The sequence below is a fragment of the Bacillus rossius genome, chromosome 16 (assembly GCF_032445375.1).
Source record: "Bacillus rossius redtenbacheri isolate Brsri chromosome 16, Brsri_v3, whole genome shotgun sequence".
Lineage (NCBI taxonomy): Eukaryota > Metazoa > Arthropoda > Insecta > Phasmatodea > Bacillidae > Bacillus > Bacillus rossius.
Window position 1 is genome coordinate 22,280,153 of NC_086343.1, and position 27,168 is coordinate 22,307,320.

At 45.5% G+C, this 27,168-nt stretch overlaps 1 protein-coding gene across 1 annotated transcript in view; it reads left to right on the plus strand.

The window, feature by feature from the left end:
- Positions 1-27,168, plus strand: part of LOC134540494 (acetylcholine receptor subunit beta-like 1) — a 75,429-nt gene that overhangs the window by 32,539 nt on the left and 15,722 nt on the right. The window contains exons 2-5 of the mRNA XM_063383305.1: positions 3,462-3,598; positions 7,491-7,535; positions 17,516-17,625; positions 23,100-23,190. Coding sequence (XP_063239375.1) covers positions 3,462-3,598; positions 7,491-7,535; positions 17,516-17,625; positions 23,100-23,190 — 383 coding nt within the window. The remainder of the gene's footprint in view (positions 1-3,461; positions 3,599-7,490; positions 7,536-17,515; positions 17,626-23,099; positions 23,191-27,168) is intronic.

The window sequence follows — 27,168 nt, forward strand, 5'->3', positions numbered from 1 at the left end:
AATTTCCTACCGAAATTTTAAAAAAATTGCAATTTTCCTTGAAGAGGCTTAGTTTTTTTTCTTAAAGTAGCTTAATATTCCCATCGCTTGCCACCGATAGGTGGCTTTAAACAATTAAAAATAAATTATAAAAACAATATAAAGTATTTTCTCCTGTATCCATGCCTCATGGGAAGCAACACGTGGTGAATCCTTAAATTGGTACCAGATACATGCGTGTGACAAGAATCTGCAGTTGTGGAGCTGAATATTTTCTGCTGAGTGAAGAAAAAAAAAACAGTGAATGTGTTAACATTTTGGCGAAAAATCGCTAGCTTGGTGCTGCGAGACAGATTTGAGAAAAGATGATTTTTTTTTTTTTTTATGTATCATGAGCTCATCTTGATGTAGTAGGTTTTATGTAACTAATCTCAGATTCGAAAGCTCTTGAATTATTTCTACTGAATATTTTTCTTGTTTCTAAATTAGATATCCAAACATATGGTGTTTAAATAGAAGAATTAGAGATTATGCTATTTAACTTAAGTCCAAACATTTTTCAAATAGTAATTTCATTACATCTTTATTTTACAGATAGATATGAAAAAAAAAATTTTTTCATGACATTTCAAAGTTGTGCCTAAACCTTGTGCACTGTAAGGCGTTTACCTGGCAGCAGAGCACAACCGTCACGACTCGTGGCTCTGGAAAGACAGAGAGTACACGCCCTCTGAAGTGAGCTCTGAGAACCGAGAACGAGTCACGGCTGTACGTCACAGCATGTCGTTTCCTGCCGTTCGCATTCCTTTGTGTGGTCACCATATCTCCAAATAGTTCAAAGTTATTTTAAACCACCGTTTCCAGTGTTAACTGCACACACATTATAAACCTGATAAAACAAAATATAGTGTGCCGCCAATTAGCATTTTTCAGCACAATTATAAATTTGAATTTTTTTTTTTAAATTATTATTTTAGCAGTAATTTTGTAGCCAAAACTTGAACTTTTTCCACTCACTGCACACTCCTTCTTAATCTTTGTCAGGCTAGTTTCCCAATTCTTTCCAAGCGTCGTATCTGATTTTTTGCCAAACCACTTGCGAGGGCAGCATTCAGGCTCTTCTTACCTATCCTCGCTTCAGGCGCACGTCTGGTCACTGAAACACGGCCTGTCGCCGTGATCAGGACTGCTTGTGGCTGCAGCTTCACAGGGTGGCCAGTTTCTCAGAGCTCACCTGAGGTGGGCACTTGTGGCATGCACTGTTCTGATTTCAGGGCTCCCGAGCACGTATAGGCGCTCCGGGTAAGGTATTTCTCACGAGCAAGCATTCTCCCCCTACCCTCTTTTCCACGAATCATCACCCAGAGCATTGACCGGTGCTTAACCCCGGCCAGTGATGGCCTATCTCAAGGTCTGGACACGAGTGTGGCGGTACATCGCGAAGACATCTACCGCGCTACGCTAACCATGCGGCTATCAGCACCAGCTGTCCCGTCGGTGTTTCTACAGCCCTGGGCCAGAAGGCAGCTCGCACCCTCCAGGAGTCCCCTTAGCCCAGATGCCAAGGGGATTATCACCCCTCCTCCGCGTGGGCTAGCAGGCTGGCGAGGAGGAAAGGAGAGACAGTTCCAGTCTGCCTCTTAGACGAGTAGGCTGTTGTGCACTGTACATAGATGTAAATTTCTTAGCGCACTCGACGGCGCAAATAAATAGTGTGCAACAGTAGACCTATTGTTTATTCTAGCATGGCCTTCCTGCCCCTCCCGAATAATCAGTAGCCTCCCGGCTACAACGAGTATTCAAATTTACCGCCTCTGACCTCTAGTGGCGAAATTATCAACTACTCCGAGCGGTTGTCAAGCTCAGCCTGCCCCCTGGCGACTCACGCAACAAACACATGCCTGTCGTTCCTTCCCGAGCCAGTAGAGCACTACACCAGTCTCCTCCATAAGCACCTTGCTTTTGAAGCGGTCTCGTGCGATATGTACGAGTAGACTTCTTCTCGGTTTCGGCCACTCCCCAGTAGATCGCGCTGCGAACGGGCACTAACACAAACGTCGAGATATCGACTTCAGTATTTCTCGATCATTAATTCGGAATTCTTCGGAACCTTTCGGACCTGAAGCTGAAGTACCACCCCCCCCCCCCCCCATCTTACTTTCTAAATCAAGCGCCTGTTTTAACTAAGCATCACACCAACCCCCCAGGGACTTCTTGGCGCGACGTCAGACTGACTACTTCGTTCCTCGGCCATACCTCAGCAAGATTCACCATCGACAAGTAGTCGTCTCGTCAAGGGATGTTTTCCCTAAGTTTTTAGATAGTAATTAGTCAGTCTTTGTTTCAATGTAGACACTTTTATATGTTGCTAAATTTTTAATAAATCTAAATTGTGAGTACTTCCGCATTCACCACGCTTGTTTCGGTCAGGATAACGCGGCATCCCAGCGGGACCCCTCCTGAGCGCAAGGACAACAAAATGTTTTGGTGAGTTTTCGACACCCTCTTTCTCTTCCCCTACGATACCCATTTTGTGGGCATTTTTGCACGTTTGACGAATGGCTGTGAAGCAGGTCTAATTCGTTTGGATTTGGCTTGTTCGCAGACAGGGTTAAAGACTTGGTAACCCAGAACCGGTATCCCAGAACCAGTATCCAAGAATCAGTATCCCAGAGCCGGCGCCGAAATTGAGGCCAAATGCTCTTCCTCGTCTTCGGTAACTGGAAACTACTGGGGCGCCACCTGGCAGCCTGGCTACAGTATGATGTATCACTACCGACCAGCAAGTTTCAACTATACGACCCCCAAATCCCCCACGACTTCTACAGCGTGCCAGTGCTACGCCATTTCTAAGTGCCATCTAATTTTACTATATATGTGATAACTTAAGTGCGAAGTGCAGGACTTAAATTACGCTACGTGCTGATAATTATTACTCTGGGGTAGTTTATTGTTATTTATAATAAATTATGGCGTAAGGCACCTCTTAATAATTTGTAATGGGCCGGCCCTATTATAAAATTTTAACTTATAAAGATAGGTATTAACCTATATTATAGATTGTAACTTCTAATGTATTAGTCCAATTATATATTTTAAATAATTAACTCCTTTACCAAACCAACCAATGTTAATTAAGATGATGTTTTGTTTACTTTTGTTCAATCAACTATGATAGAAAAATAAATAGAGGCACAGTGGTAGACGAACCTGCATTTGTTGTTATTTATTCTTTTGAAACTAAAGATCCACAGTCTCCCAAAAGGTTTTCAGGGAGACATTTACGTTACACCAATGTAAAGAGCAGAGTGTATCAAGAGTCAAAACTTATTCTTTGAATGAAATACTCACCATCGTCTTAAAAAAATGCATTTCATATGTGCAAAAAACATAATCATAGCCATGTGTTGTACAAAGTTACAAAATATTTAGTGTTATTCTTTTCCAAAAGTAAAGAAAATTTTTTTGTCCTGATGTCGCAGGCCGGTGCTCGGAGGACGAAGAGCGGCTGGTGAGGGACTTGTTCCGCGGCTACAACAAGCTCATCCGGCCCGTGCAGAACATGACCGAGAAGGTGGATGTCCGCTTCGGACTGGCATTCGTGCAGCTCATCAACGTCGTGAGTACCTAAACACCTCGGCCGACGAGGGACCAGGCTCGCGTGGCAACTCTTAATGCGAAGCCTCCGATCCCGCCACTTGCACGGTCGATACTTTTCTGCGCCTGGCCGATTCTTCTGTCTCCTCGAGACACCACCATTCCCCGTCCTGCACTGAACCCGCCTGCCTAGACCCTGGCACGAACAACTCCGATCCCCCACTTGCACGGTCGATACTTTTCTGCACCTAGCCGATTATTCTGTCTCCTCGAGACACCACCATTCCCCGTCCTGCACTGAACTAGCCTGCCTAAACCCGGCACGAACAACTCCGATCCCCCACTTGCACGGTCGATACTTTTCTGCACCTGGCCGATTATTCTGTCTCCTCGAGACACCACCATTCCCCGTCCTGCACTGAACTAGCCTGCCTAAACCCGGCACGAACAACTCCGATCCCCCACTTGCACGGTCGATACTTTTCTGCACCTGGCCGATTCTTCTGTCTCCTCGAGACACCACCATTCCCCGTCCTGCACTGAACCCGCCTGCCTAGACCCCGGCACGAACAACTCCGATCCCCCACTTGCACGGTCGATACTTTTCTGCACCTGGCCGATTATTCTGTCTCCTCGAGACACCACCATTCCCCGTCCTGCACTGAACTAGCCTGCCTAAACCCGGCACGAACAACTCCGATCCCCCACTTGCACGGTCGATACTTTTCTGCACCTGGCCGATTCTTCTGTCTCCTCGAGACACCACCATTCCCCGTCCTGCACTGAACCCGCCTGCCTAGACCCCGGCACGAACAACTCCGATCCCCCATTTGCACGGCGGATACTTTTCTGCACCTGGCCGATTATTCTGTCTCCTCGAGACACCACCATTCCCCGTCCTGCACTGAACTAGCCTGCCTAAACCCGGCACGAACAACTCCGATCCCCCACTTGCACGGTCGATACTTTTCTGCACCTGGCCGATTCTTCTGTCTCCTCGAGACACCACCATTCCCCGTCCTGCACTGAACCCGCCTGCCTAGACCCCGGCACGAACAACTCCGATCCCCCACTTGCACGGTCGATACTTTTCTGCACCTGGCCGATTCTTCTGTCTCCTCGAGACACCACCATTCCCCGTCCTGCACTGAACCCGCCTGCCTAGACCCCGGCACGAACAACTCCGATCCCCCACTTGCACGGTCGATACTTTTCTGCACCTAGCCGATTATTCTGTCTCCTCGAGACACCACCATTCCCCGTCCTGCACTGAACTAGCCTGCCTAAACCCGGCACGAACAACTCCGATCCCCCACTTGCACGGTCGATACTTTTCTGCACCTGGCCGATTCTTCTGTCTCCTCGAGACACCACCATTCCCCATCCTGCACTGAACCCGCCTGCCTAGACCCCGGCACGAACAACTCCGATCCCCCACTTGCACGGTCGATACTTTTCTGCACCTGGCCGATTATTCTGTCTCCTCGAGACACCACCATTCCCCGTCCTGCACTGAACTAGCCTGCCTAAACCCGGCACGAACAACTCCGATCCCCCACTGCACGGTCGATACTTTTCTGCACCTGGCCGATTCTTCTGTCTCCTCGAGACACCACCATTCCCCGTCCTGCACTGAACCCGCATGCCTAGACTTCGGCACGAATGGGCCTGTGGGGTTTTTATTTCCCCTTGTGTCCGTGCGGGGCCCAACTTAACTAGTTATAACCTACAGATTTGGATAGGGGAGATAGGGACATGGAATCAATGGCTGGCCAATCCCCGAAAAAAAAGCACACGATGCATGCAAACCCTTTCTGCGTGGCTGAAACCCAGCATGACTTCGGCCTGTGGAACACACCCAGAGTCTTCCCTAACCCAGACACCTCCACCTTCCCACAATTCCCAAACAATTGAACTCAGTTTTAGCAGTCGGATCAGTTTTAGCAATCGGATCATCAACGCTTCTGGTGCCAGAGCCACGATTACTCATACCTGATGGACTCGACTTGTTAAACTATCTTGGCTTTGGAGGTCTAGCCGCGTTCGACTGGTGGACTGTGCTGGCGTTTTTGTCCCTGCGTTTCGGCAGGAATCATCAGCTGGGAGCTGAAATAAGGCTTCCTTAAGCTCTCGGTTCATTTCTCAAACTTGACGATGTGTTCTACCTTGCAGAGCGACACTGCGCCGAACTGCGGTTCCAGCTAAGTCCTGCTCTATAAACCCTCAGTACAGACTTAATTTTTTTAAATAATATAAAGTCAATACTGTAATCCACTTTTAGAAATATAAATGATTAATTTCCATAGATGATATCTTATGGTATATGTATATTGAATGTGATTTTAAAAGTTAATTCCTTTGTGTGTGTGGGGGGGTCAATTTTAGGGTTTTTTATTTCTTATTTTATAATATTTATTTAATTTTCAACGAGATGTGTATGATACTTCACATTTGATTTTTTTTTCCTTGTTTCTTTTCTACTTTTATGTTGTCTGTATTTGTTTCATAATTGTATAGTGCCTGCCTGTTTTGGACTATGTATGTTGGCCGGCGCATGGTAAACGTAAAAATAAATAAATTATTAGTTAATATTTTTGTGTTTTAGTTTATATATTATGTTTTGTATTCAAAGTTTTTAAAGGTTTCCAACATTTCCTCTTTACATTTTCTGTAGGGAGATATAGAAGTGTGACTCTTACAATGGAAACTGAAACCATGTTTTGCGCGACATGTGACGCTATCTGTTGGGTGTGCTCATAATTACTAGCAAAAATCTCGGTCGTTAGGTTCAAACCCAAAGTGTTACCTTTATATTATCTTTGAAAGATTTGTGCAATGGGAGTGCATGACTTGATGTAAGTTTTTGTACATACGCCATTGTTAGCTTTATAATGATTGTAGTTAACTATCTGACGACTAATTGCTTAAAAGAAGACAATTACTTCTCAAAATAAGGCACTTGATATCGGTTTGTAATATTAAAAAAAGATCTATACAAATGATTAGGAGATACGGTATTTCTGGTATGCCACACCACAAAATATGTGGCTATCAAAATTAATGGAAATAATATTTTATTACTCACAATTTGTAGCTATGTAAGTAATAAATTATGAAACCTACTATCTAGCGGATGGTCCCAAAACTACTTCAAAAACTAGGTCTCAATCTCGGAAATTATAATTTCTCTCCCATGCGTAGCATTCTTTCAACCTTACTTGCGTAGAGGACATGCTTTGTTCAATAACTTTTCAATATCATAATTTAACATTGTAACGCACTTAAAATCCGTGTTTTTTATAATACCTTTTTGTGTCTCCATTGACCCTTGAAAACTATATTATTGCTGTGAATAGTTTAAGTGAAATAAAACGTACACTTAAACTATGATAATTGTTACATTTACCTGGTACATATAGTTCTACAGTGTGAAAAATAAGGGGGGGGGGGAGGGATCTAGTCACAATAATGTCCTTTTCGATACGCGAGTAATTTAGTAATTCATAAAAAATGAGGATGGAAAATTTTCATGGGGCACATGTCTAGTCATCATATAACTATGTTTCATTTATTGTTAAGGTCGGTAATGCTCACTAGTTAAGCTAAATCATTAGTATTTTTTATGGTTTCATCATGGAATAAACATAAGTTATACATATACAAATGTATCATCAACCAAAATATTCCTAGTTGAAGATACTTATTAACAATACTGAAGTAAAAATACCATGAATGTTAAATCCTTTTACGTATTGGGTCTGCATGTATGCAGTATTTGGAATCTTACTATCCCGTTTCAGTAAAGCATTTTTGTTCGAACGTAAATAATGCCTAAAAGCTTGACAAAAGTAAGTCTTTCTTAGTTACACAATATAATCTATTTATTATAACAGGATATTATATGCCTGTTTCAGAACGAGAAGAACCAAATCATGAAGTCCAACGTTTGGCTCCGTCTGGTAAGTTTGAGCTTTGAAGTAATTCACAAAACACTCAAACAAAAAGTTGTCATAATAAAGTAATCCGTAGAATTAATTAATTCATCACTTATTCCATCATTAATAAAAAATTTTAATAAAAATTATTCAAAAATAATTACTATTGAAACGAAGTAGCAAAATCTTATAGTGAATTAAGAACCATTTGGTCGGAATGAACACGAAAACTTTCGGAGTAAGTTTGACTAAACCATTACCTAGTGTTAATTATCATAAGAACCAACATTTACTACTGATCATTGTCGTAAGTCATCTGGAGATGCAAAGTTTCTTATGTATTTCGAATATTCCAAAAAAATATTTGCTATACTTATTGAAGGCATGTACTGACCAATTGTTTTCCCTTAAATTTGGAGCAAATAAATAATAATTTATGTTTATGTTATTAAAATGATTTTATTCATGTTTGTTAATGGAACACTCGTTTTTAGCGCGCTATACGAAATATAAATGCAGCTTTTCAAAGACAATAATCCTAGCTAGTAGTACTGTTTGCTGGTGAAATATATAATTTATTTTAACAGTAATTTTTTAATTTTTTCACTACGAGACGTAAATGGTTATAGCTTATGATTAATTAAAATTGTCTTATTCGTTTATTAACATTTTCCTAGTACTTACGTTTTTATACGTGTGAAATAATGAATCACTTTCCGCCTACACTATTTATAACAAAATTGACCGAAAACGTTCACTAAAAAAATACCTCCAATTGCTGAACTTCAAATTTCCAGTAGTTTTAATTCTTTTTGGAATCAAAACCATTAACATTTCCATTCACGTGATTGATAGTGTCGGTCACTGCGGACCTTTTATTGTGCCATCGAAAATTAGAAGAATTTTCCTACTGCCTTTGACAGTCTTCAGAGGCCGTGTGCCAAACACACGGCCTCTATTCTAACCCACCGAAAAGACGTTCAGCATCAAATTCACTCGTTTTGTTACGACTCGCTTTTAAGTGCAAGTCCTCGCGACCAGAAGTGACAAGGTTGGCTACCCTGCGCGAACATGGCGGATCGCACAGCTGCAGGCCTGCCACATGCTGTTGGGAAACGCCCGAACATTGTGTATCTTCAACTACCAACGTCCTGGTTTACGAAAATACGCTCCGCCGCGCGTAGAAATAAACGGTGCTCGACAACGCAGCCATTCGAACGAACGCGCGAATAAAGTGAGTCTGGAGGGAGATTGGCCCCCGCCATCTTGGATTATTCCAATTTTTTTTTTCCGCTATATTTTAATTTTGAACTATAAATTCAAATTTTTTTGCATGTCGTGATAATCAGGCCAGTTCAAAAGAGCTTACTTAAAAAAAAAGTAGCCATAGTTAAGGCCCATGGCATGTCAAACAAAACAAAAAAAATTGATTGTCTGTAAAGTCGATTAACGGACGATAGTTTAACGTGAAAACGTCATAACAAAACATTGATGAAATGATTGCATACTTTTATGAATAAAGTTGAATCATTTTTTATTTTAATAATAAAAGAATGAATACTTGAAATTATACTAGTAAGCAGATTTTTTAAATGCAAGAATATTTAACCTTTATTGCCGAAATTATTGTTGTTGTAATAAGCAATGAAAACCACATTAACTTTTCACTTCACTTTATAAACGGTCGAGTGGAAGAGAGATAGATGCGGCGCAAGCGCACAATGAGCGTAACGGGACACAGCGTAACGGAACAATGTGCGTAATTGGACACTTTTTCGTGCGTGCAGCCTGCGATCATCGATTTATTAGATTTGTCACGTCAAAAACTTATTTGAAACTGCAAACTGGAGAGGCCTAGTTCTCCTTAAGGGGAAGTGTCGCGTTACCGGAAGCGCCCTGCGAGAAGCGAGGTGTCGCCTTGACGCGCGTCAGCTGAACCTTCCATCTCGGGTTCGTAAAGCGTGCGCAAGAGCCTTAAATTATTCATCTCCCTCCCTCCCCCTTTTCCGTGTATCCTTGCTGGTGCTCGAAGAGAGCTGGAGGAGGACAAACGTGGAATTGGATGAAGGAGAATGGGTACCGATACTCTGTGCGATCTACGAGGGGGTTTGTGGGGGTGTTGCGGGTAAGGGGGGGAGGATAGGGGGTGGATTAATAAACCACGGGGCGCCCGTCTTCAACGTTATACGAAGGGGGGAGAAGGGGGGGAAGATGTTTTTAATTATTTGCCTCTGCGATAGCTGGGCGCGCCAGCGCTGGCTTTTCAAGAGCTCGCGAAAAGGTTGAAAAAAAAAAGGGGGGGGGGGGAAAGCGGGAAATAAACAGAACGCTACGCGGTGGTGAAGGGGTTGGTTGTGTTTGAATTCTTCAGGTACGGCTTCTGCCAGCGCAAGCTACTCAAGACATTTCATCCTTCCTTTTCACACACATACACACATGCACGCTCTCGCCTCTGGGTATCGAACCGCTTTAAAACCTCCCCCCCCCCTCTTTTTTTTTCTCATTTTCCGACAACATTTCGACCCTTCCCCCCTCCTTTCAACGTACCACCAACCCCGCGCCACGCCGCGTGAATAAACCAAACCCACACTCCGGTAGCAAAGAGTCGCGTCCGGGAAAGAAACGACGAACCGTGTCGCGCCTATCGAGTGTACCACGCTTCGTTTGCAGTGCAGAGCAAAATTGGCAACCGCTGTTGCCAGATTAACACTGCCCGGCTTGCTGACGGGAAGCTTTATTTTCACAGACGAGAGAGCCAAAACCCGAAGTTCCCCGAAGTTCGTGCTTTTTTGTTTCCGTATCATTAATGTAGCCATCCTAGCCAAATCAACCGTCCACAATGTTTTAAAGTATTTATAATGTAGCTAACCTAACCTGATCGACCATTAGAATCCTTTTATCAACACCGCCATCTTTATTTACAATGAACCAAAACAAAAACCCGAAGATGCACGATCGGGCGTTTGGCTCTCTCGTCTGTGAAAAGTAGGCTTCCCCTTGCTGACATTGATAATATTATTTTGTACATCACCGTTCATTATATTTAATTCAAACGCTTTTTTTTCTTTAATCGTACTATATGTTGGTTTTTCTGAGACTATAAAATAGTCCATTGAAACCATTGTTTCTCACGTTATCTTCATATAGGTACAGTAAATAATTGTTCAGTCTTCTTTCTTTTTATAGTCGTTTTCAATTTTTTAATATGTTTTTATGTTTCACACATAAAGCAGCAATGATTTTACCAAAACATTTGTTATTACACTAGTTGCTTCGTTAATTATGTCATATACAAAAAGACACTCGACTGCTTCCCGATTAGTTTTAAACTATATGTTAAATACATTACATTTATACTGCAACATGTATAAAAATTGATATTTTAACTCAAGCTGTATATTTATGCCCCTTTTTCTAATAGTAATGGTATTTTACTATACCATAGATATTGGAATAGACGTTAAAAATTATTCATGGTAGGTCAAGATGATTCCAGTACTTCAATTTTTAAAATGCGCGCGTACCATGCAACGAATTGTTTTTTTTTTACATGACGATGTTGTAATACCAGTATTATTTGGGTTTTTTTAAACTTGAAAATACTCTTTACTATGAATTTTATAGTTGACTAAATATATTCCAGTGTTGTTCACTATCGTAACGTTTCATTTCGCACACCAATACATGTCCCCTAATTTTTAATGAAAGTGACTGCAATATTTGCAATGAATTGTGTTACTTTTTGAAAAAAATATACAGTTTTGTGGTCGTTTGTAAAATTGTTTGATTTGAAAACAAAATAATTTTTCAGTGTCCGCAAAGTGACTTATTAGTGAGGTATATCTTTTACTAATAAATAGTCCGTAAGACTGTAAAAAAAATATATTCCCACAGCCAAATTCTTGTTGAGGTGTAAACTTACAGTGTGTTGTTTTGTAGTAGTAGCCCAAAATATATATTTTTTTTACCCAGTGAAATTAGTGTGTGTTTAATGGTGGTTGAAAAAGGCGCAATGAATGGTAGTTGGTTCTCCAAAGACCCATCGCACACGATCAGTCTTAGCTGACAGAACTTTCCAGTCGGAACTGCCCGCGCGTGAGCAAGGATGTGGGAACTGGTGGTGGCTTCCCATCAGATCGGACTGTGGACTCGGACTCGAGAGCGCTCAGTCCGAACTGCCGCGTGTGGGAACAGCGTCTCGCCAGTCCAAACGACCAGTCAGGCCATCAGCTGAACGTCGTGACAGACATCTTCGGTCGCTTGTGCTATGTTGTGTTGCGACTGCAGTTGCAACGTATCCCAAGTTTCTCCTCGTGTTCCGCGATGAGACGGGCACACGCGACAGCGCAGCAGCGGGAAGACTGATCGTGCGCGGGGAAGGCCGAGCTCCTGGGCTGTGAGGGGTGTTGGGTCGCATGGACTGATGGTGGGTATCGGCCTGTGAGGGGTGTTGGGTCGCATGGACTGATGGTGGGTATCGGCCTGTGAGGGGTGTTGGGTCGCATGGACTGGTGGTGGGTCTCAGCCTGTGAGGGGTGTTGGGTCGCATGGACTGGTGGCGGGTCTCGGCCTGTGAGGGGTGTTGGGTCGCATGGACTGATGGTGGGTCTCGGCCTGTGAGGGGTGTTGGGTCGCATGGACTGGTGGTGGGTCTCGGCCTGTGAGGGGTGTTGGGTCGCATGGACTGGTGGTGGGTCTCGGCCTGTAAAGGGTGTTGGGTCGCATGGACTGATGGTGGGTCTCGGCCTGTGAGGGGTGTTGGGTCGCAGGGACTGGTGGTGGGTCTCGGCCTGTGAGGGGTGTTGGGTCGCATGGACTGGTGGTGGGTCTCGGCCTGTGAGGGGTGTTGGGTCGCATGGACTGGTGGTGGGTCTCGGCCTGTGAGGGGTGTTGGGTCGCATGGACTGGTGGTGGGTCTCGGCCTGTAAAGGGTGTTGGGTCGCATGGACTGGTGGTGGGTCTCGGCCTGTAAGGGGTGTTGGGTCGCATGGACTGGTGGTGGGTCTCGGCCTGTGAGGGGTGTTGGGTCGCATGGACTGATGGTGGGTCTCGGCCTGTGAGGGGTGTTGGGTCGCATGGACTGGTGGTGGGTCTCGGCCTGTGAGGGGTGTTGGGTCGCATGGACTGGTGGTGGGTCTCGGCCTGTGAGGGGTGTTGGGTCGCATGGACTGGTGGTGGGTCTCGGCCTGTGAGGGGTGTTGGGTCGCATGGACTGGTGGCGGGTCTCGGCCTGTGAGGGGTGTTGGGTCGCATGGACTGGTGGTGGGTCTCGGCCTGTGAGGGGTGTTGGGTCGCATGGACTGGTGGTGGGTCTCGGCCTGTGAGGGGTGTTGGGTCGCATGGACTGGTGGTGGGTCTCGGCCTGTGAGGGGTGTTGGGTCGCATGGACTGGTGGTGGGTCACGGACTGTGAGGGGTGTTGGGTCGCATGGACTGATGGTGGGTCTCGGCCTGTGAGGGGTGTTGGGTCGCATGGACTGGTGGTGGGTCTCGGCCTGTGAGGGGTGTTGGGTCGCATGGACTGGTGGTGGGTCTCGGCCTGTAAAGGGTGTTGGGTCGCATGGACTGGTGGTGGGTCTCGGCCTGTAAGGGGTGTTGGGCCGCATGGACTGGTGGTGGGTCTCGGCCTGTGAGGGGTGTTGGGTCGCATGGACTGATGGTGGGTCTCGGCCTGTGAGGGGTGTTGGGTCGCATGGACTGGTGGTGGGTCTCGGCCTGTGAGGGTTGTTGGGTCGCATGGACTGGTGGTGGGTCTCGGCCTGTGAGGGGTGTTGGGTCGCATGGACTGATGGTGGGTCTCGGCCTGTGAGGGGTGTTGGGTCGCATGGACTGGTGGTGGGTCTCGGCCTGTGAGGGGTGTTGGGTCGCATGGACTGGTGGTGGGTCTCGGCCTGTGAGGGGTGTTGGGTCGCATGGACTGATGGTGGGTCTCGGCCTGTGAGGGGTGTTGGGTCGCATGGACTGGTGGTGGGTCTCGGCCTGTGAGGGGTGTTGGGTCGCATGGACTGGTGGTGGGTCTCGGCCTGTGAGGGGTGTTGGGTCGCATGGACTGGTGGTGGGTCTCGGCCTGTGAGGGGTGTTGGGTCGCATGGACTGGTGGTGGGTCTCGGCCTGTGAGGGGTGTTGGGTCGCATGGACTGGTGGTGGGTCTCGGCCTGTGAGGGGTGTTGGGTCGCATGGACTGATGGTGGGTCTCGGCCTGTGAGGGGTGTTGGGTCGCATGGACTGGTGGTGGGTCTCGGCCTGTGAGGGGTGTTGGGTCGCATGGACTGGTGGTGGGTCTCGGCCTGTGAGGGGTGTTGGGTCGCATGGACTGGTGGTGGGTCTCGGCCTGTGAGGGGTGTTGGGTCGCATGGACTGATGGTGGGTCTCGGCCTGTGAGGGTTGTTGGGTCGCATGGACTGGTGGTGGGTCTCGGCCTGTGAGGGGTGTTGGGTCGCATGGACTGGTGGTGGGTCTCGGCCTGTGAGGGGTGTTGGGTCGCATGGACTGGTGGTGGGTCACGGACTGTGAGGGGTGTTGGGTCGCATGGACTGATGGTGGGTCTCGGCCTGTGAGGGGTGTTGGGTCGCATGGACTGGTCGTGGGTCTCGGCCTGTGAGGGGTGTTGGGTCGCATGGACTGGTGGTGGGTCACGGACTGTAAGGGGTGTTGGGTCGCATGGACTGATGGTGGGTCTCGGCCTGTGAGGGGTGTTGGGTCGCATGGACTGGTGGTGGGTCTCGGCCTGTGAGGGTTGTTGGGTCGCATGGACTGGTGGTGGGTCTCGGCCTGTGAGGGGTGTTGGGCCGCATGGACTGGTGGTGGGTCTCGGCCTGTGAGGGGTGTTGGGTCGCATGGACTGATGGTGGGTCTCGGACTGTGAGGGGTGTTGGGTCGCATGGACTGGTGGTGGGTCTCGGCCTGTGAGGGGTGTTGGGTCGCATGGACTGGTGGTGGGTCTCGGCCTGTGAGGGGTGTTGGGTCGCATGGACTGGTGGTGGGTCTCGGCCTGTGAGGGGTGTTGGGTCGCATGGACTGGTGGTGGGTCTCGGCCTGTGAGGGTTGTTGGGTCGCATGGACTGGTGGTGGGTCTCGGCCTGTGAGGGGTGTTGGGCCGCATGGACTGGTGGTGGGTCTCGGCCTGTGAGGGGTGTTGGGTTCCATGGACTGGTGGTGGGTCTCGGCCTGTGAGGGTTGTTGGGTCGCATGGACTGGTGGTGGGTCTCGGCCTGTGAGGGGTGTTGGGCCGCATGGACTGGTGGTGGGTCTCGGCCTGTGAGGGTTGTTGGGTCGCATGGACTGGTGGTGGGTCTCGGCCTGTGAGGGGTGTTGGGTCGCATGGACTGGTGGTGGGTCTCGGCCTGTGAGGGTTGTTGGGTCGCATGGACTGATGGTGGGTCTCGGCCTGTGAGGGTTGTTGGGTCGCATGGACTGGTGGTGGGTCTCGGCCTGTGAGGGGTGTTGGGCCGCATGGACTGATGGTGGGTCTCGGCCTGTGAGGGTTGTAGGGTCGCATGGACTGGTGGTGGGTCTCGGCCTGTGAGGGGTGTTGGGTCGCATGGACTGGTGGTGGGTCTCGGCCTGTGAGGGTTGTTGGGTCGCATGGACTGGTGGTGGGTCTCGGCCTGTGAGGGGTGTTGGGCCGCATGGACTGGTGGTGGGTCTCGGCCTGTGAGGGGTGTTGGGTCGCATGGACTGGTGGTGGGTCTCGGCCTGTGAGGGTTGTTGGGTCGCATGGACTGGTGGTGGGTCTCGGCCTGTGAGGGGTGTTGGGCCGCATGGACTGGTGGTGGGTCTCGGCCTGTGAGGGTTGTTGGGTCGCATGGACTGGTGGTGGGTCTCGGCCTGTGAGGGGTGTTGGGTCGCATGGACTGGTGGTGGGTCTCGGCCTGTGAGGGTTGTTGGGTCGCATGGACTGATGGTGGGTCTCGGCCTGTGAGGGTTGTTGGGTCGCATGGACTGGTGGTGGGTCTCGGCCTGTGAGGGGTGTTGGGCCGCATGGACTGGTGGTGGGTCTCGGCCTGTGAGGGTTGTTGGGTCGCATGGACTGGTGGTGGGTCTCGGCCTGTGAGGGGTGTTGGGTCGCATGGACTGGTGGTGGGTCTCGGCCTGTGAGGGTTGTTGGGTCGCATGGACTGGTGGTGGGTCTCGGCCTGTGAGGGGTGTTGGGCCGCATGGACTGGTGGTGGGTCTCGGCCTGTGAGGGGTGTTGGGTCGCATGGACTGGTGGTGGGTCTCGGCCTGTGAGGGGTGTTGGGTCGCATGGACTGATGGTGGGTCTCGGACTGTGAGGGGTGTTGGGTCGCATGGATTGGTGGTGGGTCTCGGCCTGTGAGGGGTGTTGGGTCGCATGGACTGGTGGTGGGTCTCGGCCTGTGAGGGGTGTTGGGCCGCATGGACTGGTGGTGGGTCTCGGCCTGTGAGGGGTGTTGGGTCGCATGGACTGGTGGTGGGTCTCGGCCTGTGAGGGGTGTTGGGTCGCATGGACTGGTGGTGGGTCTCGGCCTGTGAGGGGTGTTGGGTCGCATGGACTGGTGGTGGGTCTCGGCCTGTGAGGGGTGTTGGGTCGCATGGACTGGTGGTGGGTCTCGGCCTGTGAGGGGTGTTGGGTCGCATGGACTGGTGGTGGGTCTCGGCCTGTGAGGGGTGTTGGGTCGCATGGACTGGTGGTGGGTCTCGGCCTGTGAGGGGTGTTGGGTCGTATGGACTGGTGGTGGGTCTCGGCCTGTGAGGGGTGTTGGGTCGCATGGACTGGTGGTGGGTCTCGGCCTGTGAGGGGTGTTGGGTCGCATGGACTGGTGGTGGGTCTCGGCCTGTGAGGGGTGTTGGGTCGCATGGACTGGTGGTGGGTCTCGGCCTGTGAGGGGTGTTGGGTCGTATGGACTGGTGGTGGGTCTCGGCCTGTGAGGGGTGTTGGGTCGCATGGACTGGTGGTGGGTCTCGGCCTGTGAGGGGTGTTGGGTCGCATGGACTGGTGGTGGGTCTCGGCCTGTGAGGGGTGTTGGGTCGCATGGACTGGTGGTGGGTCTCGGCCTGTGAGGGGTGTTGGGTCGCATGGACTGGTGGTGGGTCTCGGCCTGTGAGGGGTGTTGGGTCGCATGGACTGGTGGTGGGTCTCGGCCTGTGAGGGGTGTTGGGTCGCATGGACTGATGGTGGGTCTCGGCCTGTGAGGGGTGTTGGGTCGCATGGACTGGTGGTGGGTCTCGGCCTGTGAGGGGTGTTGGGCCGCATGGACTGATGGTGGGTCTCGGCCTGTGAGGGTTGTTGGGTCGCATGGACTGGTGGTGGGTCTCGGCCTGTGAGGGGTGTTGGGTCGCATGGACTGGTGGTGGGTCCGGCCTGTGAGGGGTGTTGGGCCGCATGGACTGATGGTGGGTCTCGGCCTGTGAGGGTTGTTGGGTCGCATGGACTGGTGGTGGGTCTCGGCCTGTGAGGGGTGTTGGGTCGCATGGACTGGTGGTGGGTCTCGGCCTGTGAGGGGTGTTGGGCCGCATGGACTGATGGTGGGTCTCGGCCTGTGAGGGTTGTTGGGTCGCATGGACTGGTGGTGGGTCTCGGCCTGTGAGGGGTGTTGGGTCGCATGGACTGATGGTGGGTCTCGGCCTGTGAGGGGTGTTGGGTCGCATGGACTGATGGTGGGTCTCGGCCTGTGAGGGGTGTTGGGTCGCATGGACTGATGGTGGGTCTCGGCCTGTGAGGGTTGTTGGGTCGCATGGACTGGTGGTGGGTCTCGGCCTGTGAGGGGTGTTGGGTCGCATGGACTGATGGTGGGTCTCGGCCTGTGAGGGGTGTTGGGTCGCATGGACTGATGGTGGGTCTCGGCCTGTGAGGGTTGTTGGGTCGCATGGACTGGTGGTGGGTCTCGGCCTGTGAGGGGTGTTGGGTCGCAGGGACTGGTGGTGGGTCTCGGCCTGTGAGGGGTGTTGGGTCGCATGGACTGATGGTGGGTCTCGGCCTGTGAGGGTTGTTGGGTCGCATGGACTGGTGGTGGGTCTCGGCCTGTGAGGGGTGTTGGGTCGCAGGTGTGGAACGACTACCAGCTGCAGTGGGACGAGGCGGACTACGGCGGCATCGGGGTGCTCCGACTGCCGCCCGACAAGGTCTGGAAGCCCGACATCGTGCTCTTCAACAAGTGAGTGGCGAGCCATCACTCCGTCAAACCCAAACAAACAACACGCGAGATGCATGCGCCTGACAAGCTTTCACGTTTATCTCACAAAAATCCCAAATATCGCAACTAAACAAACACAAAACTTTGTATGCGTGTTTTCCAGTACTCGCCAGAGATATGTAAACGTGTAACCTCAGATAACGAGCGAATTAATGTTGCAAACTCGCTTATAATACGAATTTCGGACACGAAATTTAACCTTGGAATTCTTAAAAACAATGCCGAGCGTGTTAAGTATACGAAAATTGTTGAGCACTTGCTGGCGCCTGACCTCGCTTCGCTTCTCGGACTTACTGAGCCCTCGTCTGAAGCCGAGCGTTCCAGTCGCAAAACCAATATTCAACATCTAAAACATTCCTACTCTTTATTCCATTCTTATAACAAACAACCTTTGATGCAACTTCACTGATAATTTTTCTTTGTCAAAAGGAATTATTAAAATAACAAATCTCCGAAGTTACCAAAACACACGACTGCTGGAAATATGACTAACATTGCACTTATACTTTTTCAGACATGTTTACCAACACTAACGAAAAAAATTGCGCGAATCGGACTAACGCAACTCGCGAAATTACACATTTCCTGTTACTTTTTGTACTGATATCGTATCACAGATCTCATACTAAAAGATAATAATAATTCAATTTCAAGTTCGTAGAAATATTGAAAAAAATTCTTACGAAAAATAAAGCATTTTCATTGTAGTTTCCTTTGTGGAAGGCTGATGTACTAAATTCACTTTTAATGTTTGCTGTTTCATGTAACATTTATTACAAAATGAAACAATGTTAATACTCACTACAAAAAAAACTGCACAACAACACTTCCATTCCTAGAAGTATTTCTAGTCATCACCGCTCGTAAGCACGTCACTTTCAGTCACTTGGTGATTTTTAGGAATGATCAATTTACATTCCCGCTTTCCGACCTGATTTTGGTGCGGGTAATAGCTTACTTGGGCGTTTACATGCTACATGATTGAGAATTCCATTAAAATTTTCATTTATTTGTGTTTCGTTCAAACAACAACACACTGCCAAATTTTGAATGTATTTGTAGCAAAGCAGAGCTTAGTTGGTTACGTGAATACTTCAACGCTACTCCCATCTACGTAGTACGGGAAACCAATTTTTTGCTTTTTTGAATGTAATTTTATAAATGTTCTGTTGTAAAAGTAAGTTGTGGGTTAGGTTAGGTATTTTACAAACATAAAATAATTCTTATTAAAAGTATCTTTATTTTTTAAATTGGGAGGGTGTGTTTTTGCACATATATATGATTGTTACGAAAATAAAACGTTTTTGAGGTTATGTCGTTACATAAATAATACGTAAAATAATTGTTAGTGTGTTAAAATTTCTCTCGGAATTTCGTTTTCAGTATCCCCCTCATTCCCTTTCTAACAAGAAGGTTAGGTTTTCGCAAGTCAAGAAGTTAGTGACGAAATTTGGTTCGATGAAAATGCATGAAATTTACCCAAAGTGTGTTTTATTTTTCTTTCAGCGGTGAAGTCACACGAGCGAACGGTGTTTGGATGTTTTCTGGACTGATCGGGTGTCTGTGAATTGTAGGCTTCCCATGTAATACTTTTAACCGAGGCAGGTTTTATAGGACTGCCGCCGTCTTCTGGTATATTCATTTCTGTATATCGGAAGAGCTGTACAAGACACGATAGTAAAAAATTTATATGGCTGTAAATATTTTTTTTTCCTGAATTATCAGTGTTTTTTTATTCTTTTTTTTAAAGAAAAAAATTACAGATATAAACTACGACAGAGAAATATAATTGTAATTAAATATGTAAACTGAATAATACACAGATTCAGGATACCAAAAACCTAATTTTCAGTTTCCATTTATAGTCTTAAAAACAAACTGATATTGAATGCATGTACACATTGTGTATATGCATTATTTTGCAAAATTTATTTTATTGAACCCGTTATAACCATTATATATATTTTTAATATTATTAGTATTCAATTATATATTTTTTTGTTATTTGCGTACTCTTTCGTGATTTGGAAATCTAGTTGTTATTAAATAAACGAATCGAAATTGTCTAGTGTTTTATGTAACAAAGACTTTTGACCTCTCAGTTTCATTAACTTTTTAGCTTATATTTGATTGCTTAACATGAAAGCATAAGGTCGAGTATTTCAAGGCGCCGAGTTATAATGACTATCTTTCTCACAGCCGTTTTAAGATTCCCGCCTATCCATGAACACATGTGGTTTGCAGAGCTCCAGAAAATAAACACGCGAATTTATAAATTGCTCAAGATATCCGAGTGGTGTCTGTTTAGATAAACATTTAAAATACTCTGGAATTTTTTTTACATTTCAAGCTTTAGTCAAAAACTATAAAGTTTAATACTGGTAAAACTTCCGTAGATAAATCTTCAGACACCAGGGGAGGCGAGGCGGTGTGCTTCATTATAGCACAGTTTATCACTTAGTGAAATGCCTAAAGTTAACAGCGAATGTCCGCTCTAAGTGGTTCCCCGTGTGACGTCATAGGCGTTCAGCATTGAATCCATTTTTTTTGGAAATCACCACGACTGTTACAATACTTTCAATGAACACTACGCTGTAATTTTTTTTTACATAGGGTAAATTTGTAACTTGTAAATTTGTACATTTACATGAAAACAACTGTATCACTACAAAATAGTGTTCCCAGCAACACTGGGGTCGGATTCTTATCCTGGACATTTATGCTTTGTTCTGTCCCAGTACCTCCAATAGTTAAAAGTTATTCGTAAACAGTTATCTGAATAGCTTTTCAGCAAAACTGCGTACGTTAATATTTATAATAAAAACAATATAAAGACTAACAATCCATCATTCGATTATCTTTTTCATGGTTTGAAAAAAAAATAATATGCTTGAATGAAACATTAATTAAAATATATAAAATTATGTGCCACGAACTATCTCGGAAAAAACGTATTTCATAAATGTAAAAAAATTAACCATAGCTATGTGTTGTAAAAAGTTACAGTATCTTTATTGGCAACTGATTTCAAAATGAAACTTTTTGTGGAGGGTACAGAAAAATTATTTTCTGTGTATGTTAAAGTGTTTGAAAAAAATTTAATGCATGTCTCTGCCTTAACGAATTCCAATTTCCAAGATTTTTTTTATTAAATTGTTGAAACCATGGCATTTCTCGGTTTCCATACCTCTCTCTCTCTCTCTCTCTCTCTCTCTCTCTCTCTGTCTCTCTATCTATCTATCTATCTCTGAAAATATACAAGGAATTATTTTTCTTCATATAATTAAGTTAAACAGATTTTTTTGCCGATGGCATGTAAGATTATATTTGAAAGAAAAAGTCCGCGAATTTTTTCGAGAGTTAATGGGCTGTCAGCCAGGAAACTATCCTCCAGCGAGGAAAGAGACCTCGATGACTCGTACCTGCGCGAGCGAGCCACCGAAGTTCGACCCGAACCCCAGCGAGCGCGGCGCGAGATGAACCGGGGAGGGAAGCGAACAAGCCCTCGGTAAACAACACCAACCTTCTCGCGAAAAAAAAAAAATTCCGGAGGCGTCAAGAAGAGAAACATGCTTTCCATGGGCGCGGACATTCGTGTGTTCGCGCGGAGAGAGAGAGAGACTGGGTTTTTCTCATTTCTCACCGTCAAATTATTCATCTCTCCACTTCTCTCTTTCACGCCGTAACTTTTTTTTTTTTATTTTTCCTCACAACCCCTCGCCTTACATCTGTCTCTTCATTTTCTCTTCTCCCCTCCCCCCCCCCCCCTCTCTCGCGAAGATGTTTTCGAAGGAAGTAAATCTGATGCTTGGGATACCTCAGCTGAAAGCGCAGGTTACTTAATATTAGCCGGGTACTATAATTTTTTTTATTTTGAAAATTGGTATTCGTTAAGGCTGAGACATACGCTGAGAAATATTAAGATACATTCCTGGTAACGTTTCATTTCGGAATATTTTGCCATGATTCGTTTGGTTTTTTTTTTCTCTCCGGGTACTACCGTTCCCGTAATAATTAATTCCTTTCAGGCTTACTAAGGTGGAAATGGAGAAGAAAAAAAAAATAGATTTTTTTTTATTGTCGAATTTTAATACGACTCAAAAGTTTGTAGAATATATAATTACATATCGCATATTAATAATTCGATTGTTTTATCGATTCTTTTTTCGTGGTTCTATCCTTGGTTAGTGCAAATAAGTAATTTTTAAATTTTAAAAAAAGTCTTCACTTCGTGTTATTTAATTCTTAACATAAGAAACCGATATCCTAAATGATTGCTGACGAAAATACAAATATAATTTTTTTAAATAATTTCCATATCTGTTTCGACGATCTTACTAATTATTGTCCTAGCTATATAACAAGGATTCTATACAAGATATCTAACAGGCTGAATAAATAAGACACTATCATTTGCATACAATGAAGATCGTGTTCGGTGCATCTGATGACTACTACATTGCCGATTACAAGTATATAGACCAAGCATTCTCGTACCACAAGAGCTTCTTCGTCGACACGTGGCATGCCTTTCAACAAGTCACGAACTATGTTTCATTTCATTTCATTTCATTTTGTCCAGTAAATACAGTATATATGTTTTGCACATCACCGCATTGGACATGTCTATACAATTATTTTACAATTTATATACAACAAATAATTAAGTTTCACATTATAAAAACAAATTACAAATTGACATTATAAATAACAGATTTATAACAAATTTATAAAATAACACAAAATTACTAATATGTAAAACACATTTTGTTAAAAATTATAAAATAATCATCTTATAATCTATGAAAATTTACTGGCATAAAATTCTTCTAAAGAATAAAAAGAATGTGGTTTTAAACATTCCTTGAGTAGAGCATAGACGATGAAATCCTACGAGATACAGTAAGGGAATAACCCCTGATGTGCTTAACGAATACTTTAACCCGAATTACAAACTTATAAGGACAAATTCTAAGAATCAAAGAGAAAACAATAGAGACGTATTGGATTCACACAAGTTTATGTCCATGTACACAAAATATTATTTGTAGTTTCTATCCATTATTTAAAAAAATATATATAGGGACCGGAAAAATTCGCGGGTTCAATGACCTCCAGGATGAACTCCATAGTTCTGCGTACACTCGGTCAAATGCCACCCACTCATTGGCTGCTGTCTTGTGAGACGTCCCAACGTAGCAGCCTGTGATTCGATAAAGCTATGGTCGAGTGTTTCTCATTGGCCCAGAGTCATCCAGGTGAGTTGTGAGCCAATAGCAGAGGCAGCATTGAGGTATAACTATTTGTATTTCAGCCTATCACGGAATGAATTCGCCAATTTTTCCGGTCTCTAGATATCACACGGTCGGAGCATTGATCCGCGGTGTTGACGTTTCTTTGTTCCCGGGTGATCGGTCGTGTCCTGGCTGTTGCAGTGCCGACGGGAACTACGAGGTGCGCTACAAGTCCAACGTGCTCATCTACCCGCACGGCGAAGTGCTGTGGGTTCCCCCTGCCATCTACCAGGTGCGGTGGACACGTGACCTCCACAGCGGCGAGCTGCTGTGTCACGCGTGCAAGGAGGGCGACCCTTGCGGTGGAAACCACGAAACAAATGTTGCGCGCTATATGTAACACTATCTGTGTTGGGTGGGTCCCGGGCCCCCCTCTCCTAACTATTACACCCCTCCCCTACCTACTACACCCCTCCCATAACTACTATCCCCCCTCCCCTACATACTACCCCCCTCCCCTAACTACTAACCCCCTACCAATACTATTACCCCACTCCCCTAACTACTACCCCCCTCGCCTAACTACTACCCCCTCCCCTACCTACTACACCCCTCCCCTACCTACTACACCCCTACCCTAACTACTACCCCCCTCGCCCAACTACTACCCCCTACCATAACTACTAACTCACTCCTCTAACTACTACCCTACTCCCCTAACTACTACCCTACTCCCCTAACTACTACCCTACTCCCCTAACTACTACCCCCTCGCCTAACTACTACCCCCTCGCCTAACTACTACCCCCATGCCATAACTACTACCCCACTTCCCTAACTACTACCCCCTACCCTAACTACTAACCCCTACCATTACTATTACCCCGCTCCCCTAACTAGTACCCCCCTCGCCTAACTACTACCCCCTGCCATAACTACTACCCCCTCCCCTAATTACTACCCCACTCCCCTAACAATACCTCCTCCCCTAACTACTACCCCACTCCCCTAACTACAACCCCCTACCATAAATACTACCCCACTCCCTTAACTACTACCCCACTCTCCTAACTACTACCCCACTCCCCTAACAATACCTCCTCCCCTAACAACTAGCAATAAAAAAATAGGACGTGCGGTTCAAAAACCAAAGTGTTAGCTTCATAATGTTAATTTAAGTACTTGACGACTAATTTCTTGGTAACAGAGATTTAAACTGTGCGAGAAACACATAATGCTGTTTTGTAATTTTTAAAAAAAAAGCATATTCTGTATGCTTAGTAGGCGCTGCAAATTTCTGGTATGCCACACCACAAAATATGTGGCTACCAAAATAAAGTGAATTAATTTTCACTGGTTTGTTTGCCTGGTAACAATCGATATAGCTATGTTAGTAATATATCACGAGAGCTGCCATCTAGCAGGCGGGCCCAGAACTACGTCGAGAAACTAGGTCTCAGTCCGCGGATGTGACCGCGAGGGAGGCTGGAAGGGCCTGACCCCATTGGCGCAGTCGCGTCTGAGCTGACGGCGCAGATGCGGGTACGGCATTCGATTGGCCCACGTGACGCTGTGACGCCAGATGCGGATGGAGCGGATGCGTCTGACCGGAGCTGGCGAACTCGGACGTCCGAGGTCAAGCAGGGTCAGTCAGCACAGTCTGCATCTGACGTCACGAACAATATTCGCCAATGAGAAGCACGAGGAGTGTGAACGAACAGTGAAAACCGCGCAAAAATAACTTATTTCCGACTATTTCGTCTTGGGCAAAAAAAAAAATTCTCAGTTTTCTATTATGTTAGGAAAATCAAATTGTTACAGATTTATCAAAGACTAGTTAAAAACCCACTGCTTCGTTCGTACCCATTACAGGGTACTGCTGATATTGTATCACTCTAAGAAATTTGTGTGAATAATTACGAACATTTTTAGTAAACAAATAGAGACAGTAAAATGTGAAGTGTATATAAGATTTAATTCTTAAAAAAATTTGATGTTTGATATTATCCAAAGTAGCAATGCGTGGGTTTAATTTTTAGTATAGATTAAGTGCCTAATTTTAAAACCCTTTTCATTGTATTCGAGGATATATTTTATCTTTATGAAATTACACTTACATTACCTCCTTCTAATTTTATAGGGAATCCAATTAAAAATATCTTTAACACGCTCATATTTCATTTTATGTAAGATTAAGCCTTCGTTCACATTTAAAATTTCATTTATTTTGGTTATAGCTATGCTCAATACCTATAATTAAATATTTTCAATTATTACAGATACCTGCACTATTTTAATATTTTCCAAATAACAGCATCTTTAATTGAAATCAATAATATAGGTTTTAGATTTATATCTTACGTATTAGTTGATTAGTAATCATGCTTAGTAGGCCTATTTATTTAACAAAATTCCCAAACATTTCTCCCCTCGTCTTTTTTCCCACGGGACTGCTCATGAGAAAATTTAGCAATACAGATATTGTAAATATGGTCATATCCGTTAACGAAATGAAACCAAGCTGAACTCATTTTTTTTTCTACCGCAGGTGTAAAAATCCAAAATATTTAAAATAAACTTACATTAATAATAAATATTAATCTATATTTTCAAATTTTCCACATGCTCTAGCAACTTAAGTTACATTAAGAAAAACGATTAATAATAGACGGTAGTTTAAGTATTCGCGAAAGGGAAAACAGTTACGAGAAGGATATTGCAATTAATTATATAGAGATTTAATTTTTTTTTCTATATAATATTTACAATTTTCGTTTAGTTTTAACAATTTATTTGTCTGTCCACAAATTAATCACGCCTTCACAAGTCCGCTACTGACTATTCCTACTGGAGCTCGGCTCGGCAGTAGCTCTCTCTACTGCTCGTCCCTTACCGCGCATCTCTGTCCCAACACACTGCCTTGCACTACTCGCTCGTCCGCCGCGCATACAACACCAGGATTCTTCGGTCTCCGATGCACCAGTCTTCGCACACGAAGCCCGCTCGTCGCCCGCTATCGCTCGCCAAAGGTGTCACTCGCTCTCTTCACTTCACTGCCCTCGCACGTCAGTCCGAGATTCGTCGGTGTCGCCACCGGTCTCTGTCACTCTCACGCCACTCTCCGCAGGTTGGCACCCCGTCTCTTAAATAACTCCCGAGTTTCGATCTGGAATGATCTCGGAGCCCTTGGGAATGTCGCGTCATCGGGATCTCCGACTGCACGCTCGAAGCTCCGAGAACAATGGCGTACTAGTTACGAAGACTGAGCTCTGAGGACGTGCCGAACACTCGAGAGAAAGGGAGAAAGGGCACCGCCTCTAATCGGATTATCGCAAGGGGACGGCCGCTACCTGTCCGGGAGGCGGGGCCTTCCCCCCCACCCCACCCCCCACGTCACTGGCTGCGCCGGACTGACTGGCCTGCCTCGCTACCTTTTCTCTAGTATCCTCGTAACATTATGTTTATAATCATTGTAAATATCTTAAATAAAGTTTGTTTGAATTAGTATCATATATTTTTAATGTATATTTACATACTGTTTATCCTATCGGGGTAGAATTTCACCAAGTAGTAAAAAAAATGGTAAAATTTGTAGGTTTATAAATCATATAGATTATTTTACCACCATCTTGATTAGCTTCAGAGATAAAATGGTGATAATCCTTTCACCCCCGCAGTGAGTGATTATCGAAAAGTGGTAAGAACATGCAATTAAATCATTAAAGTAGGTTATTATTGCTGGATTTTTTTTAATCCCACTTAATTTGCTTAGAGATTTGATAAATTGCTTTAAAAACTTACCCTTTTCCACTACCTTTGAATCGAATTGCGAGAAACGTTAAAAGCAACTTACGTAACTAATTATTTAAGTTATTCATGCTCAATTTCTTACGCTTCACTTGGTTTTCTTAGGTGATACGATCTTTTACAGTTAAACCTTACTCACCTCTTTTTCATCCTATTTGCACCAGAATCTCGAGAATATATAAAATACATGCAATGAAACTTAATATAAATGTTATTCGACCTCATATTTTTAACTTCCGCTGGATTATCTATATGGATATGGTTTTAATGATAAATCAAAACCTATCTTTTCACCTCCGTTACGGCCGATTTACGAAATTTTAAAAATATATATATCATTCGATTTTCTATATTCATTTTATTCATTCTTAGCTTATTAAATGAGATCTAGTAGTTTCCGAAGTATGAAAATTTTTCTCGTGGCAGCCCCGTAGGAAAAAAATATCAGGAGATGAAAGATTGA